The sequence below is a fragment of the Myodes glareolus genome, chromosome 2, assembly GCF_982192425.1.
Source record: "Myodes glareolus chromosome 2, mMyoGla1.1, whole genome shotgun sequence".
NCBI classification, from domain to species: domain Eukaryota; kingdom Metazoa; phylum Chordata; class Mammalia; order Rodentia; family Cricetidae; genus Myodes; species Myodes glareolus.
Window position 1 is genome coordinate 96,548,769 of NC_142027.1, and position 17,649 is coordinate 96,566,417.

The window sequence follows — 17,649 nt, forward strand, 5'->3', positions numbered from 1 at the left end:
TAAACTCTCAAAGTCAATGATCAGCAACATAAAAATAGGATTTCCCTCCTGAACTGAACGAATCCGAATCTCCATTCACAATTTCGTTCTCTCTTCCCCCTCCCCCATGGAGAAAAAATGGAGAAAATATGACAAAGAATGTAGTATTTCACACTTGAAGCCAGGAGACTCAGCGCATCATCTCACCTTACCATGGTCTACTATTCCTCCCTAGTTATAACTCTACCAATCTACTAAAACTCAAAACCGCTTCATTTGCAAAAATAAAGATGACAATAGACTAATTTTGACTGTTGAAAACAAAAAAAGAACTTAAGTAAAATAAGCTTAAATTAGTAAGTACTTAAACTTTTTCCTGTGCTCAAATTTTAGAAAACAATTTAAAAACTAATTCCCCTTCTAGATGTCTGACAGCCTGGGAATGCCAAACTGGGTTAATGGGGATAGACCATGGGAATACCAGAATGAAATTAGGTCAGTTGATCCTGGTGATTCACTCCTGTAATTCTAGCACTCAGGAGGCTGAAGCAGGAAAATCATTTTGTATTTATTTGAAGTCAGCCTGGAATGCAGAGTAAGGCCTTTGTCTCAAAACACAAGAGGCAAAAAGAAAAAATGAAGAAAGCCAATTCCTGCTCTTCAGAAACACAAACCCAGCATAGGACAGGCACCAGACTGTGACAAAGAGGAATGTGAAGTGCTATGGGGGGAGAGCTCACACAGACCAGGGACAGGTGGTGACCCCAAGGACTCCCCTTAAGGAAAGGGAATTGAGAAGATAGCTTTCTCAGGCTGAGGAAACACACATACAAAGGCAGACCACAGAATGAGTACCACCCTTAAGCTTTGTTTGGGACTCACGGAGCTGAGTTAAATCACGAATTATCTTAGCCTTTGTAGGGTAGTCAGAGGCAAGCCAAAGAATCTCTTTGCATTCTCTTTTCTCACCTACAAAGTTGGAATAATATCTAAATCAAAAGGAAGACTACACATGATCATGAATATGAAGCACACAATAAAACTAGAAAAATGGCAGTTGTTGCAATAATTAGGTGCAAAAGCATCCAGAACCTCTTAAGCTGGCGGTGAGATCAAAGAGACTGCTTTCTCTTTCATGGAGAAACTCTGTCTTAAAACAAAAAAGAAAAGTCTTTCGTGGGCACTAAGAAGTCAGGATCGGGTGATGGCTCAGTGGGTAAAGCCTGCCCCCTTGAGTGGACCATCTGGCTCCCATTCAGTGGAAGGAGAGAACTGACTGACAAGTTGGACTCTAATCTCTACATGAATGCCCTGGCACAATATATTATCCACACACATAAACAAACGAAGGAAGGAAGGAAGGAAGGAAGGAAGGAAGGAAAGAAGGAAGGAAGAAAGGAAGAAAGGAAGGTACTTTGAAGAAGTTAGGGGAGCTGGAGACATGGCTCAGCAGTTAAGAACACTGGCTGCTGCTCTTCCAGAGGACCTGGTTCAACTCCCAGTAGCATGGCAGCTCACAACTGTCTGTTACTCCAATCTCAGGGATCCAACACCTTCACACAGATCAGACATATACGTAGGCAAAAGACCAATGCATATAAAATTAAAAATAAGTACATTATTTTTTTTTAATTTAAAGAAGTTAGAATTGTTACAGATAAGACCATAGAGGGCTTTAATCAGAATGAAAAGATTAAATACTTGCTTTAGAGAAAGGAACTCTGGAGTTCATGAAGGGTAGTGAGAGAAAAGTTATTTAGAAAGGTACCTGAGAGAGGGTGGTTGAATTAAAGTAATTTCAATAAAATTAGGAGAAACAGCAAGCATTCACATATCTTCCTAAACTGAAACCTACAAAGCTAGAGGGACGGCAACTTTGGGGGCCTTTAACACGGAAGCGATTAGCTTTCCTTTCATTTAGGAAAATGATGAGGGTCTCTGGCAGAGCAGATCAGGGGGCTCTATTATAATTTTGTGCCCACTGCCACTCCAGTTTTAGTTCAATGTTCTCTCTAGGTTTCAGTGAACAAACAAACGGTTTTCTTTTGTTTCCAGGGTCTCCATCAACCATATACAACGCAGGCCAGGAGGAGGCCCAGCTATCCGTTCTCAGGAACCAGCTCCCCGGGCCTTTTGTATTTCCGGTCAGGCGGTAGCTCCGCCGCACTACCTGGCAGCACTCAAACACCGGCGGGGTTGTCTTTAGAGGATATCTGCAAATCGACCCGTGAAAAACAGAGATCAATCGAGCACCTGTATGCCTCACCAAAGGAACCAATTAGTGAGATGACAGTCCGCTACATTCAAGATACAAAGTGCGTACTCCAAGTTATTTTTGTAAACTTTGGCCGGTTTTGATTCGAACCAAAGAAGCCAACCCCCACCCCCACGTCAAAAATGTCATTTTGCTTCATCAGGGAAAGGAGATGAGGAGGATGACTAAGAGGTGGATAGGAAGGAGAACCTAGCTGCGACGGGGGCCGACCCAAAGCCTTCCTAGAGTTGGAACTTGTCCGCTGTGTGACTCTGCAGGCACAAGGCGATAGTTTGCGAGGACCCAACACAATTTCAAAAGACCACCAACTAACTGACCTAACTTTGGCCGCCTGCCCTCCTCCTTCCTTTCCCGACTCGGGCCTCGCAGCCTCCCGGTCCCGGAGCTGTGGGCTGGCGGAATGGGGCTCAGAGTCTGGCGACCGCGGCCCAGGACCGGGCGGCTCCGCGGCGCAGACTCCCAGCCGGGGCTCCGGCTTTCTTCCCCGAGGGCGCCCAGCTTGGGGCCACCAGGCCCGGCCCACACATCAACGGCGTCCTCGACCCGGACCGCGGCCGCTGCGACGGAGGGCCGGCTCCGCTCCGGGAGGAGGGGGCGCGAGAACTGCCCAAGCTGATCCGAGGGGCCGGCGGCAGCGACGGCTCCCGGCGCGGCCTTGCGCTCCCGCCCAGGCTGCGGCCTAGGCGGCCCCGTTACATCTCTCCTCCACACGCGGCACAGCGGCACTGCGGGGCCACGCAACGAGGGATGGAGGGTAGCGACGCCCCAAGGAGCCGCGGCCCGCTGTGGGGGTCCAGGCCCGGGGACGCCGCCCCCCCCCCCCCCCGCCTGGCCAGCGCCAGAAAATGGCTTTTACCTTCATCAGCCTCCTGCTGGCCGCCATCTTGGATCTGGTGCTGCTGCTTTCCCAAAATGCATCGCGGTAGGCCAGGCGGCTAGAACCCCCTCACTTCCTGGAACGGGGGAGGGGCGGGCCGGGCAGAGCGCGGCAGAACAGAGAAGTGCCTACTGTGTGCGGGTCCTTGTGCTGGGGAGTCCTGTGTAGACGCAAATGATCTGCACAATTAAAGACCTTTGCCTTATGTAGGCTCCAACCCGACGGTCAATACACACGGTGCCTGGCACGTAGTAGGTGCACTATAAATGTTGCGTACACAAAATCAAGATTATTTCAGGCACTGCTAAATATTGTGAAGAAGTAAAACTGGGAGATAAGAAAGTAACTTTGGGACTAAACAGTCGATAAGGTGCCTGCATGTTCAAGAAGAGCCTGAATTTGGATGCCTACTTAAAAAGCAAGCAATATCCCCTGCTCTAGGAGAGGGCTGGTACAGCAGATCCCTGAAGTTCTTTATTTAACCAGTCTAACTAGATCGGTGAGCCTCAAATTCAAGGAGAAAACCTGGTAAGTGCAAACATGGAAAAACATCCGTGGACCTCAGGTCTGCATATGCGTGTGTGTGCGCGTGCCAACGCTATTTATCACATACAGCCTCCCCAACACAAGTAACTGCAAGGATCTACTTTCAGGAAACCTTATTGAAGGAATACTGTGAACAAGAGAGAGAGCAGGGGAGCCAAACGTAAGTGGATTATGCCTTTAATGCTGGTACTTGGGAGGCCGAGGCAGGCAGGACTATACATTCTAACCAGCCTAGGCTACATAGTATAACCTATCTCAAAAATAGTAATAGCTGCCCATAGTGTCACACACTTTAATCTCGTAATTCTAGCAGTTTAGAGAGGGAGGCAGAAAGACCCAAAGAGAAAGAAACTTCCAGATGGTAACCCCCAGCGGTGCTTTACCAGTGAAGAGGTTTTGCTGGGGGAGACTGAGATGTATAAAGATGACCCTAAATTCCTGACCCTCTTTCTTCCACCCTCGAGTAATGAGAGTGCCTTTGAGTCACCTGTACTTCAATAAACCCACTAGGAGGAATCTTTTATGTCTTTTGGTGCCCTTTCTATCTAAAGGAAAGAGTCTCCCAGAAAGAAATCACCAGTGAGGAACCGTGGACTAGGCCACCCACATCTCAGACTCCATGTCTGAAGAAGGCTGGGCGGGAAGTGCTCTAAGGAGAGACTCTAAGAAATACAAAGCTGGCAGTGTGAGGCCAACTGAGATGGGAAGGAATGCCTTGCTGTCTGTCAATCAGCAGAGTCAAAGGATTCTTTCAGGAGGGCATTTAACTCAGAGGTTGTCAAATTTGTTTCCAACAATATAACACTTTAGTTTGGTTTTGGTTGTTGTTGCTGAGACAAGGGCTTGCTATGAGTTCAAGGTCATGACTGGCCTTGAACTCATAGAGACCCACCAGTCTCTGCCTCCCCAGTGCTAGGATTAAAGGTGTGAGCTACGATGGCCATCTTAAAAATATAACTCTGTAAATAGTTCTCAGCACAATGAGATGGCTCAGCTAGTAAAGGTGTTTGCCTGTAAACCTGGTAAGCTGAGTCTGATTACTGGACCCCACGTGGTAGAAGAAGAGACTCAATTACTTCTAGGTGTCCTCTTAATTTCCCACAAGCACACCATGACATGCATGAGAATGCACATATACACACACACACACACACACACACACACACACACTCATCCAGAGGTCCCAAGTTTGATTTCTGGCATCCACCTCACAACCATCTAGAACAACCATCTCCAATCTCAGGGTATCTGATACCCTCTTCTGGCCTCTGAGGGCACTACATACACCTGGCGGTGCTCAAACATACATGCATACAAAACACATAAAATGCATTTAAAATTAAAAATTATACAGAGGAGGCAGTCTTGATGTGGTAAAAGGGAGAACAGGGAGGGCAGAGGCAAGAATAGTCAAAATTTTGGTTTTGTTTTTAAAGCAGAGTATTGGTATATATCCCTGGCTGTCCTGGAACTCACTATTTGGATCAGATTGACCTCAAACTCACAGAGATCCACTTGCTTCTTGCTCCCAAGTGTTGGGATTAAAGGTGTGCTATAGCACACTTGACTTTTTATTTCATATCCGTGTGTGTTGCCTGCATGTATGTCTACACATGACTTGTGTTCTGGTGCCTGTTGAAGCCAGAAGAGGGCGTTGGATCCCCTTGAACTAGAGTGACAGACAGTTATGAGCCACCATGCTGGGAGGGGAGTGCTCTTAACCCCTGAGCCATCTCTCCAGGCCTACCTACTACTACTACCTCTTTCTTAAACCAGTATCTTTCATCGAACATGATACATGACACTTACAACTAGATCTGCACACTGAGGCAGGCAGGACATTCTCTTTCCCTCAGTTCCTAGCATCATTCCTCTCTAGTCCTGTGGTATCTCCAGGGAATTCTGGACTCCTACAGAATGAAGTTTGAAAACAGCCTGTGTAATTTTGTGAGAAAGTAAGATTAAGAGAAAACAATAACTGAGATGAAACCTCTGAGTCTGTAGCTCTCATATCCTATGCACAGTGGTGTCCTGATCCCTACAAAGGAACAGAGTGGAGACCAAGAAAGACAGCCTTCCGGAACACTTCTAACATGCTGCAGGGGGTTCTGGCATGACTAGCCCACATGGTTACCGTGGGGACTAGTGTAGTGATCCACTCCAAACCCTCCCCCTGTGACAGGCTGACCTCCAGACCTCACTGCTTGAGGTCCCACTTAAGGCTGCAGCAAGTCACACAAGCTGTAAAACCACCCCCACCACCATGAAATAAAAAACTAACTATTCAGCCCTAGTTACCAGGTGCCCTGGAAAGCCACCAGCACCCATGGATCGTCTTTGTAAACCAGTGCCATCTAAGGACTTCATGAAGATAACCCTTCTAACCCAGGACAAATTCAAGGCTAAGGCCATGATTCTTCTTTCTTTCTTTCTTTCTTTCTTTCTTTCTTTCTTTCTTTCTTTTGTTTGTTTTATTGTTTTTGCTTTGTTGTGTTTTTCAAGACAGAGTTTCTCTGTGTAACAGTCCTGCCTGTCCTGGAACTCACTTTGTAGACCAGGCTGGCCTCGAACTCACTGAGATCCACCTGCCTCTGCCTCCTGAGTGCTGGGATTAAAGGCGTGCGCCACCGCCATTTGACTGATCCTACTTTCTCACTTGCCTACCTCACACCACATCTGCTTCGGCTCTGGAAATGAATATCTTCAACCATAATTCCTGTGTTGTTTCCCAAAGGTGTTTTCTATAGACTCAGGGGATCTGGCTTGGAAAATAAGGATAGCAGTCAGAAGGTCAGGTGCTGGGTACACACAGCAGTTGGCAGTGCCAGTGCTTCCTAGGCTAGGAAGGCACCACAAGGAGTTTCTGATGGAATGTATGAATACAGAAAGCCAGACCTCAGTGTGTTTCTTGTTAGCCACTTAATGTCAAGGCAGGAAGGAGCCAGACTGAAGGAGAGTTCCTGAGCCACAAAAGTGACCAGAAGAAAGCTATGCATATAATTTTTTTTTTTTGGTTTTGTTTTGCTTTGGGGGAAGGAGGAGAGTCTGTTGCCTCTCCTTTGAAGAATAGACTTTGCCAACAACCTGGCTGAAGACTGACCTTCACTCCTTGCCCAGCTTGAGGCCTCTGTCCAACACCCTGATGGCCAATGCACACCCTGAAGCTCTAGGCCTTGTGGACAGGTGGTATCCCAGTATTGAAGCTAAGCAGGCCAAGAGACCAAGTTGGACAGTACCATCTGTCCTTCCTGCCTGCCTGGTCATAGGTCTTTTATTTATTAGGTATACAGTGCTCTGCCTGCATGTATCCCTGCAGGCCAGAAGAGGGCACCAAATCTCATTACAGATGGTTGTGAACCATCATGTGGTTGCTAAAAATTGAACTCAGGACCTTTGGAAGAGTAGGCAGAGGTCTTAACCACTGAGCCATCTCTCCAGCCCTTTATCCAAATCTTCATGGGAAAGGCATTCCACTTTTACAGCCTCTGAATCCACTCTGGGCAGAAACACAAAGGTAGCTTAGATATACCCATTCCTCAAAGGAGAAGCCAGCAGCAGGTAGAACGACCAGGGTCACCAAAGGAGCTATAGTGTCTTGGGGACTCCAAGCCCAGCCGGGAGAATCCAAAAGGCTTCCTGGAGTAGGAAACTACCAAAGTAATATCAAAGGACAGAAAAAAGTGAGCAGAAGGTGAGAGGACAAGAGCAGGGTTTGAGCCAGGTGTGGAGGCACACATCTGTAGTGTTAGCTACTTAGCTACTTGGTAGGTAGGCTGAGGCAGGAAGATAACTGGTGCAAGGCCAGTCTGGGCAATTTAACAAGATCCTGGCTCCAAGGAAGATTTTAAAGGGGGAAGGCTGGAGAGATGGCTCAGTGGTTAAGAGCACTGACTGCTTTTCCAGAAGTCCTGAGTTCAATTCCCAACAACCACAGGGTGTTTCACAACCATCTGTAATGATGTTTGGCGCATCAATTACATGCAGACAGAACACTGTATTCATAATAAATAAATAAATCTTAAAATGTAAAGGGGGGGCACGTGCCTTTAGTCCCAGCACTCAGAAGATAGAGGCAGGCAAATCTCTGTTAGTGGAGGCCAGTCTGGTCTACATAGTGAGTTCCAGGACAGCCAGGGCTATGTTGAGAGACTGTTTCAAAATCAACAGACAAATGAAAAACAAAATAATAGCATAGGAACAAACGGAAGTTCTCAGATATATGCCCAAGACAGGACACAGGCTAAAAAAAGACTTAAGAAGGCCTTGCACTTCCACCACTGCACTGGTTAATCTAAAATTCAGTTCAGGGACTGCAGAGTTGGCTCAGTGATTAAGAGCATTGACTGTTCTTCCAGGGGACTTGGGTTCAATTCTCAGCATCCATGTCTGCCCACAACTATCTGTAACTCCAGTTCCAGGGGATTCAACACCCTCACAAACGTGTAGCAAAACACCATTGCACATAAAATAAAATCCATTTTAAAAATTTTTAGCCGGGCAGTGGTGGCTCATGCCTTTAATCCCAGCACTTGGGAGGCAGAGGCAGGCGGATCGCTGTGAGTTTGAGGCCAGTCTGGTCTACAAGAGCTAGAAACCCTGTCTTTTTTATTTTTTTTTAAGATTTTATTTATTTATTATATATACAACATTCTGTCTCCATGTATACCCGCCTGCCAGAAGAGGGTGCCAGATCTCATCACAGATGGCTGTGAGCCACCATGTGGCTGCTGGGAATTGAACTCAGGACCTCTGGAAGAGGAGCCAGTGCTCTTAACCGCTGAGCCATCTCTCCAGTCCGAAACCCTGTCTTGAAAAACAAAACAAAACAAAACAACAACAACAACAACAACAACAACAACAACAACAAAAAACCCACAGCAAATAGCAAGTGAGGCTGAGACAAAATTGTAAATGGCCTGGCTAAAATACTGGGCAGGAAGTCCTTACAAGTGACCCTGAGATGGAGCAATTGAAGAGAGGATACTCATGGACTTTGTAGGTAGAATTTTGCAAATGTGAAACCCCACTTAGCTACTTCCAAGCTGTGTGGCCATGAAAGTTCTTCATCTCTGAGCATCCTAAATGGATGAAGATAAAGATGAATCAAGAAGCCAGTTGTGCTGGGCAGTGGTGGTGGTGGTGCATGCCTTTAATCCCAGCACTCTGGAAGTAGAGGCAGGTGGATCTCTGAGTTCGAGACCAGCCTGGTCTACAAGAGCTAGTTCCAGAGAAATCCGGTCTCAAAAAAAAAAAAAAAAAAAAAAAAAAAAAAAGCCAATCGCACCGGGTGATGATGGCACATGCCTTTAATCCCAGCACTTGGGAGGCAGGCAGAACTCTGAGTTCGAGGCCAGCCTAGTCTACAGAACTAGTTCTAGCACAGCCAGGACTACACACACACAAACCCCACCACACACACACACACACACACACACACACTGTCTTAGATCTCCTGAGTAAATTGAGAGCATGGGGACCTTGGAGGAGGATTGAAGTGGGGAGAGGAAAGACAGGAAGGGGAGCCAAGAAAAATGTAGAGCTCAATAAATATCAATAAAATAACATAAAGATAAAAAAACACTGTCCCAAAAAACTCAAACAAGAAGCCAGTAGTGATAGTACGCACCTGTAATTCTGGCTCTTGGGCAGTGGAAGCAAGAGAATGAGAAGTTCCAAAACATCAAAGGACTGAGGCTGTAACTCGGTAATGGAATACTTCACTGGTATGCACAAAGCAGGTACAGATCCCCAGTAACTGGCCTTGAAAGATAGATGCCTCAGAGGACACTAAACCCAAGCACAGTGACTTCTCATTTGTAAAATGGCATAAAAGTTTCAGTTGATGTAGGAAAACGCTTAGCAAGAAGGGGTCCTTGGAGGAGTAGGCACAGAGATGTTATAGCCACACTGGGTAACCTCACCCACTTAGGGGCTCGGGGCTCAACCACGAAGTTAAGCAGATTTTGTAGTAAATTCTCAGTTACCTAATCCAAACACGCTACCAGAAACCCTAATAGAGCCAGGTGAGGTCTGACCACAAACCAATTTTACCCACACCTCTGGCCACTTTCTCCAAGTCCAGGAGCAGAGACCATCCAGGGTCCCTACTGGGAATATAGGTCTGGAAAGGATTGCACAGTATCCAGGAGAGAATGGAATGGATCACAAAAGCCATGGAGCAGATGAAGTGTGAGCTCAGAAATATGCCCAAGGTATCCTGGTAAGTTCGGAGGCCAGTTTGAAAGAAATCTCAGGAGTCGCACCCTGCCTAGGGAGAGGTGGTAGGTTATAAGAGAGACCACCCCCAAGGCGGAAGGGGCACGCGGAGGGCCCCTAGGGACGCCGGAAGGGGCGCGCGGGGCGGTTGGCAGCGGCCGGGGCCGGCGGCCGTTGGCTAACTGGCCTACCAAGCTAGCTCAATTTCTTGCCCGGCTGCGGCCAGAATGACAAAGGATTCACCCACCCCCTTGGGTGGTGGCCGCGCGTCGCCCAAGAAGCCAGGAAGCCCCGGCCCAGCGGCAGCAGTGCTGGAAGAGCAGAGGCGAGAGCTAGAGAAACTGCGGGCAGAGCTGGAGGCCGAGCGCGCGCGCAGCCGGGCGGAACGGCGGCGTTTCGCGACCCAGGCGCGCCAGCTGCGGGAGTCGGCCGAGCAGGAGCGGCAGCAGCTGGCTGACCATCTGCGCTCCAAGTGGGAGGCACGACGCCTCCGGGAGCTGCGGCAGCTGCAGGAGGAGGTGCAGCGCGAGCGTGAGGCTGAGATCCGGCAGCTGCTGCGCTGGAAGGAGGCAGAGCTTCGGCAGCTGCAGCAGGTGCTGCACCAGGAGCGCGATGGTGTAGTGCGCCAGGCTCGGGAGCTACAGCGCCAGCTGGCCCAGGAGCTGGTGAACCGCGGTTACTGCGGCCGCTCGGGGGCGTCCGAAGACTCCGCGGCTCAATGCCGTTGCCGCTTGCAGGAAGTGCTGGCGCTGCTGCGCTGGGAGACCGACGGCGAGCAAGCCGCGCGCATCCGCCACCTGCAGGCGGCGCTGGACTCGGAACGCCAGCTCTTTCTTAAATACATCCTAGAGCACTTCCGCTGGCAGCCGGTTTTACCGGAACCTGCGGACCCCCAAGCCGCGCATTCCTTGGAAGAGCCACCCCTAAAAACCCAGAGCAACACTTATGACACCCCAAAGCCTGCTCGTAGACTCGGATCCCTCGAAAGCCTGAACACTGGCGTCCGGGTTAGCTCTCCAAACGAACTGCTGCCCACGCGCTCCAGCTCCCTCGAATCCTTGACACCAGCACATTCCTGCTCACTCGACAGCACACTGAGTTGTCCCCGGGCTTCCGAATCCGAGTTAGGGGCTTCTTCGACCAGCGCCCCCATCCCAGGCACCTCCAGTCTCCTTCCGCCGCCTCAGCTACCATCAATACAGAGAAAAACTAGTGAGCTGCAGGAAGAAAGCTCCGAGAACAAGCCCTGCGAAGCCCTGATCCCCTCGCCGCCGGGTCAGGACTACCCCGAACTGGTGAGGCAGAATTCGGAGTTGGCCGAGGCATTGCAAGTACTTGTCCGCCGCTGCTGTGACCTGCGCGAAGAGAACTTGCAGCTGTGGCGCGCGGGCTTCTCCGATGAGACCGATGAGAAAGTGAAGTGGCTGAAGGTGAAGCACGCAGAGCTGACCGATCTTGCTCAGCGCCTTGAAGACAGGGTTCGCAAGCTGCTGGAGACCAATCTTCTGGCCGTGAGCGCTCCTATGCCGGGTGAAAGCCTCGAGGGACTGAACCTGGGCCAAGTGTTTACCCGTCAGTGCACTCAGGACCTGTCAGAACAGGCTGGCGCGCTGCAAGCCAAGGACCTGCAGATCGAAGCACTGAGGCGGGAGTGCCACCTGCTGCAGGCGCACATCGCCACGGACCTCGGCAGCTCCTCGCTTGCTGGAGAGGGCGCCACCTGCGCGCAATGGTGCAGCATCAATGACTTGGACCGGCTGCAGCGTGAGTCTCAGCGGGAAGTGCTGCGCCTGCAAAGACAGTTGACTCTACATCAGAGTAAAGCCGGCGCCCGGGCTGAAGCAGGCAGCCTCAGCTCACTCTCCGAGACAGCGCGACACCAGGTGCAGGCCCTGGAGAGGGAACTGGGTGCACAGCGGCGGGAATGCGAGGAGCTGAGCGCTCAGGCAGCCGCCGCAGAGCGGCGATATGAGAAAGCAGAGGCACAACTGCAAGCTGCGCTGCATAAGGGCGCCAGGCTGTCAGAGGAGAACGCGCAGCTGCAGGCCCTGGCCAACTGGGTAAAGAAGATAGCAGATGAGAACAGTAATGTTTCCCAGCAGCAAAACCACGCGAGGCAGAGACAGGAACTCGAAGATACTGGCCTGCTGGCTGAGCAGCTGCTGCAACAAGCGGGATGTGTGCAAGACAGGTGGCAGCAGCTGCAGTACTACCAAAATAAAGCCCCGAGTGACCTCAAGGCATCCGGGAGAGAGATGCAGGACTTGCAGTGTCAGCCTGACCAACCCCCGGAGACATCAGAGACCACCCAAGCTTCAGAGTCCCAAGTCATGGGTAGCAGGAAGCCCAAGATCAAGCCAAAGTCTGAAGAACATGCATTGCCACTGCCTACCGGGGACATACAACCTCCCGTTTGTCTCTCCCAGCAGAACTCAGTTACCCTTGAGGAGCCAGCTGGTATCCCCCAAGTATCAGACAAAGATCCTACCAGTCAACCTCTGGACTCCAGGTCCCAAGCCAAGAAAACCAGTTCACACTCAAATTCTTCCTCTGAGGTGGAGTCCATGTGGGCTACAGTGCCATCCTGCCTTTCTCTGGACATGGACACAGCAAGTGAAGTAGATGATTTAGAGCCAGACAGTGTGTCCTCTCCCCTGGAAACAAGGAGCTCTGAGGCTCCCACCACTCCCAAGCTCAAGATCTTCTTGGCTAAATATAGCTACAGTCCACTTGAAGGGTCTAACAAGCATTCTCAAGGCCAGCTACCTCTCACAGCTGGGGATTATGTATATGTCTTTGGGGACATGGATGAGGATGGTTTCTATGAAGGGGAGCTTGTGAACGGGCAGCGAGGGCTAGTGTCCTCCAACTTAGTGGAGCAGATTTCAGGAAGCCCTACCCTGAACCACCTATTCCCTGAGTCCCCTGAAGTTGCACTACCAGCTGAGCATAGCAAAGCCTTGAAGAAAGACAGCTTATTATGTGGGGAAGTTCAGGGATCAGTGGAGAGAAGCCTATGTCAGGTGGTAAGGGCAGCCTCCAAGACAGATATGGCAGTAGAGGTTTTAGAAACCGAGACAGAAGCCTGCTGGCTGGGCGAGAAACCAAGCATGGAGGAGCGGAGTTTCTCCAGACCCCTTCTGGAGGCCAAAGGAGTGTTCTGTCTGGCCCCCATGCAACTGCAGCTGCAGAATGTCACAGCTACCTCTGCCACAATTACATGGGCCTCTGGCAGCAATAGATATCCCCATGTGGTATACCTGGAAGATGAAGAGCATACCCTAACTCCCTCAGGTGTGAGCTTCTACACCTTCCAAGGCCTACGTCCTGGCACACGGTACCGGGTGAGGGTGGGGGTGCAGCTCCCTAGGGACCTGCTGCAGGTGCTCTGGGAAACAATGTCCTCCACTGTCACTTTTGATACCCCTTTAGCGGGACCCCCTGACCCCCCTTTGGATGTGCTGGTGGAGCACCATGCCTCTCCAGGCTTCCTGGTGGTCAGTTGGCTCCCTGTAACCATTGACTCGGCTGGGTCCTCCAATGGAGTGCAGGTCACTGGCTATGCTGTGTATGTGGATGGGTTTAAGGTGACAGAAGTTGCTGATGCCACCGCTGGAAACACCCTGCTGGAATTTTCCCAGCTTCAGGTTCCCCTAGCATGCCAGAAGGTTTCAGTGAGAACCATGTCGCTCTACGGTGAGTCCCTGGATTCCGTGCCAGCCCAGATTCCTGAGGACTGTTTCTCTTGTTCCCCATTCCTAGAGACTCCTCCCTTCAACTACACAGATGGTGACCCTTCTACCTGCAGAGTTGCTTTCCCTGTCTGTCCTAAGAAGCTGGTACAAGCTTCTCCCAGTACCAAGCCCAGCTGCCATAGCCCCGGAAGCTGTGGGGAGCCTCAGGATAAGTTTCTAGAAGCATTCGCTGAAGAATCTCCAAGGAAGCATTTGCCAGTATCCAACTTGAGCTCAGAAGGAGCAGACAACGAAGTCCAGGGCCCCACAGAGGCCAGGAAGGACTATGAAAAGGGCCTATCTTTTCAGGAGAGTCCCAAGAACCACAAGCCACCTCTGCTCTTTGGCAAGTCTAGGGTGGAAGGCAGCCACTTCCCACACATGTGCATCAGTGGAGGTCCTGCTCCAGGATTCACCCATCTCTCCCCAGAGACTGGATCCAGGAAAGTACTGAGTCGGGAGAAGCCTGGCCTTGAGACAGCCCTTCTTCAAAAGCAGTATGCCCAGATGCTCCCACCTCACCAGCAAGGTGCCAGCCAATGCCGGGCAACTGACTTGCATCACGTTTTGGAGGAGAAGGAGGCTGTGTGTTTGGATTCTGAGTGCATAGAGAAACTAGGGCAAAGAAAGAACATGTTCCAAAGTGGACAAAGGCAGAAGACTCCTGATCAGCTGGAGACAGAAGCTAATAGTCCAGTCCGGGTCTTTGTGGCCCTCTTTGATCATAGCCCCCTGGTGATGTCTGTCAACTCCAAGGCTTCAGAGGAGGAACTGGTATTCCGGAAAGGGCAGTTGCTGAGAGTGTGGGGTTCACGGGATCCTCATGGCTTCTACCATGGAGAGTGCAATGGACAAGTGGGCAAAATCCCTGGACATCTGGTAGTTGAGGTAGAGGTGGGCACAGGGCAGACTAGCGAGAGGTGGCATTTGCCAGCCCAAGGGCATCTGCGTTCTGAGACTCAGCATGAAGACTTGGAGGGCCTAACCAACTCCCAGGGATCTTTCATGCCTCAAGGGAATCCCAGAATACCCACTCTGTGGACCCCAAAGATAATGGTGGCAGCTCTGGACTATGACCCCAGGGATGGGAGAGCAGGGGTCCGGGCAAAGGGCAAGCTGGTGCTGAGGGCTGGAGATGTGGTCACAGTTTATGGGCCTGTGGATGATAAGGGATTCTACTATGGTGAGTATGGTGGACACAGGGGCCTGGTCCCAGCCCATCTGCTGGATGACTTACCTGTCTGTAGAGAGTAAGCAGGACTCCTTTGTAGGGCGGTAGCCTCTGGCTGCCCACACCCCTTGGAAGGAGAAGCAAGCACGTGCACCTTCACACAACACCCCTCCTTGCCAGCCACCTTAAGCAACACTGGCTCCAGGCGACATCACCTGAAACTGATGACAGTCCTCAGATAGCCTTCTAGTGTCCAATAGAGGCAGGACGTAAATCTGAATTCTTTCCAAAAGAAAACTAAACCAGCCAACCCCTGAGAGTTTGATATGAATAACCATGACAAGTATCAGAAATGCCTTTTTCTGTGATCAGTATGTTTTCTTTAACAGGTTAACGTTATCCATCCATTGCCTTGTATGAAAGTCTCAAGAAAAGTTGCATCTTAAAATGAAAAAGCAAACAGAATGCTATTTTTCTATTTTATGTTCAACCCTCATTAAAATGTTCATAGAAAAAGAGAATACTTCGGAAGTTAAAGAATGGCCAAGGGAAAAAGAGCATACATGTTTCCTCTTCTCTCCCTTTTTTGCCCAGTAGATGGTGGCAGCAGTATTTTCCTGAAAGAAAAGGTACATCCTGACCCTAGGGTGAGTCTTCCTCAGGGCAGGCTGGTCCAGCTAAAGAGAACCCCGAAAGGCATAGGTGAGAAGTCTCTGGGCTGGGGCTCTGTACTGTTAGGTGGAGTCAGTGTTCTTAGCTAGGAGCCCGACTCCAGACTCCAGTAACTGCTGGTGCTCCCATGATGCTTTGTAAGGTTCCCTTGGGAAAGCATTTCATGCCAAACCTTACAGAAGGAGCCTGGCTCACGCCTGGAGTCACACACCTCCTCCCATGGGCTTCCAGGCTCTCTAGGCCAGCAAACATGGAGGGCAGTCTTGAGCCTTCTCCCTTCAGGTCCAACAGTGTTGTCAGAGAAAACTCGGCCTTCCCTAGTGTAGCCAGAAATGACTGAAAGCCCCGAGGCAAAAATACTGAGCCATCTCTATTCCACATGGAGGAGGCTAACTTGGACTTAAAGACTGCTCTCTGAAGGTGGGAAGAAGAAAGGGGCAGTCAGGAGACCCTCAAGGGATGTACAAACTCCATGGTGTGCAGCCACCTGCGTCCTCATAGTCTGAGGGCTGCTTGCCTGCTGGGCTTAATCTCCGACTCTGGAGAGCAAGCAGGGCCTTTTCTCTTACTCCAGGGGTGAATGTGAGCAACACCTCTCATAACTTGTTATTTATCAGTGTATTTGTGTTTGTGCAGTCTTGCAAACATACCATGGCGTGTTATCATGGAGGTCCGTACCACGGGAGTCAAAGGACAGCTCGTGGAAGTGAGTTCTCTCCTTCCACTACATGGGTCCCAATGATCAAACTCAAGATTTTAGACATGGTAGCAAGTGCCTTTACCTGCTGAGCCATCTTACAAGCCCTACAAATGTTTGTTTGTTTTTTTTTTTTAAATTGTTAGGCTGGGTGGGGCTGATGGTTCTGTATGCAAAGACCCTTGTAGCCAACCTGAAGATTTGTATTCAGTCCCCAAAATCTACCTTGTGGAGAGACTTCTTTCAAGTTGTCCTTTGACCTCCATACATGTGCCATAGGATTGATTCACAGGTCTACATACATAAACATACAAAAGAAGTATAAAAAACCCCACTTGGCATAATGGTCTATGCCTTTAATCCCAGCTCTCAGGAGGCAGAGGCAGGTGGATCTCAGTGAGTTCAAGGCTATTCTGGTCTACATCCAGAGTTACAGGACAGCCAGGACTGAAGAGAGAGACCCTGTGCCACTCCCTGATCCAAAAACAAAACACTGAAGGGGCTGGAGAGATGGCTCAGCAACTAAGAGCATTGAGTGCTCTTCCAGAGGACTAGGGTCCAATTCCACATGGGGGCTCACAGCCAGGCACATGGTACACATACATACACACAGGCAAAACATACATATAAATCCTTAAAAATTAAATTAAAATGTAAAAATCGACAAAAACTGTTACACAGAGAAACCCTGTTGTGGTGGGGGGAGCATTATTGCAGGAATTAGGACTATAACTTGGTAGTGGCCTAGAATGTACAAGGCCCTGTGTCTAACAACTAACATGCTAAAAAAGTACCTTAAGTTAATTGTTTTGAAGTCAGGGCTTCTCTATGTAGCCCTGGCTGTCTTGGAACTCATTCTGTTGACCAGGCTGGCCAGAGATCTCCCACCACTGCCTCCCTAATGCTTAAAGTCCTATGCCACCACAGCCCAGCTTAAAATTTTATTTTATTTTAAGTTTTTTGTTTTTGTTTTCTCAAGACAGGGTTTCTCTGTGTAGCAGTCCTTGACAATCCTGGAACTCCCTTTGTAGATAAGCTGGCCTCAAATTCACAGAGAGATCTGTCTGCCTCGGCATTCTGAGTGCTAGAATTAAAGGCATGCGCCACCTCCACCCAGTCAGCCACCACCTTAACCACTTTTTTTAACTGTACAGTCTCAACTAAAGTCCCGGGAACTTTTCATTTCACCCACTAAAACTACCAAATTATAGTGCCCATCCCCCACGAAGCTCCTCCCAACCAGGGACTGCCTTTGAAATACTGCCTGGGGTGCTTTCAGTCAGAGCTGTGGAGAGGACCCTGCCCTGCCGTCTCCTGTGGCCCTCTTTCTCACCTCCCACACTCCCTCCATTTTCCTTGCCTGTTCCTCAAGACGCATCTGGGCAGACCTGTTTGGGGCCGCATTTGCCTCCTAAGACCTTGTGTCAGAGAAAACAGAATTTTTCTTTTTATAACCCTACAGGCCTGGAATCCAGCTGGCTC

General features: G+C 49.8%; 2 protein-coding genes across 3 annotated transcripts in view; one reads left to right on the forward strand and one right to left on the reverse strand.

Moving 5' to 3' along the window:
- Ube2l3 (ubiquitin conjugating enzyme E2 L3) overlaps positions 1-3,258 on the reverse strand; it is a 51,178-nt gene extending 47,920 nt beyond the window's left edge. Inside the window, exon 1 of one of the 2 annotated variants that reach the window (XM_048452385.3) lies at positions 3,111-3,258. In XM_048452385.3, coding sequence (XP_048308342.1) covers positions 3,111-3,137 — 27 coding nt within the window. In that variant the 5' untranslated portion in view covers positions 3,138-3,258. The remainder of the gene's footprint in view (positions 1-3,110) is intronic. The other variant, XM_048452387.3, reaches the window with a different exon arrangement.
- A 6,069-nt stretch (positions 3,259-9,327) lies between these two features.
- Positions 9,328-15,263, forward strand: LOC125411920 (RIMS-binding protein 3-like). Its single transcript, XM_048452384.3, has one exon. It carries the CDS (start codon positions 10,121-10,123, stop codon positions 14,879-14,881), a length of 4,761 nt encoding a protein of 1,586 aa, XP_048308341.1. The 5' UTR covers positions 9,328-10,120; the 3' UTR covers positions 14,882-15,263.
- The last annotated feature ends 2,386 nt before the right edge of the window (positions 15,264-17,649 follow it).

Bases quoted from the DNA above. Each gene is read 5' to 3' on its own strand.
- LOC125411920 (XM_048452384.3), top strand. From the start codon at position 10,121: ATGACAAAGGATTCACCCACCCCCTTGGGTGGTGGCCGCGCGTCGCCC.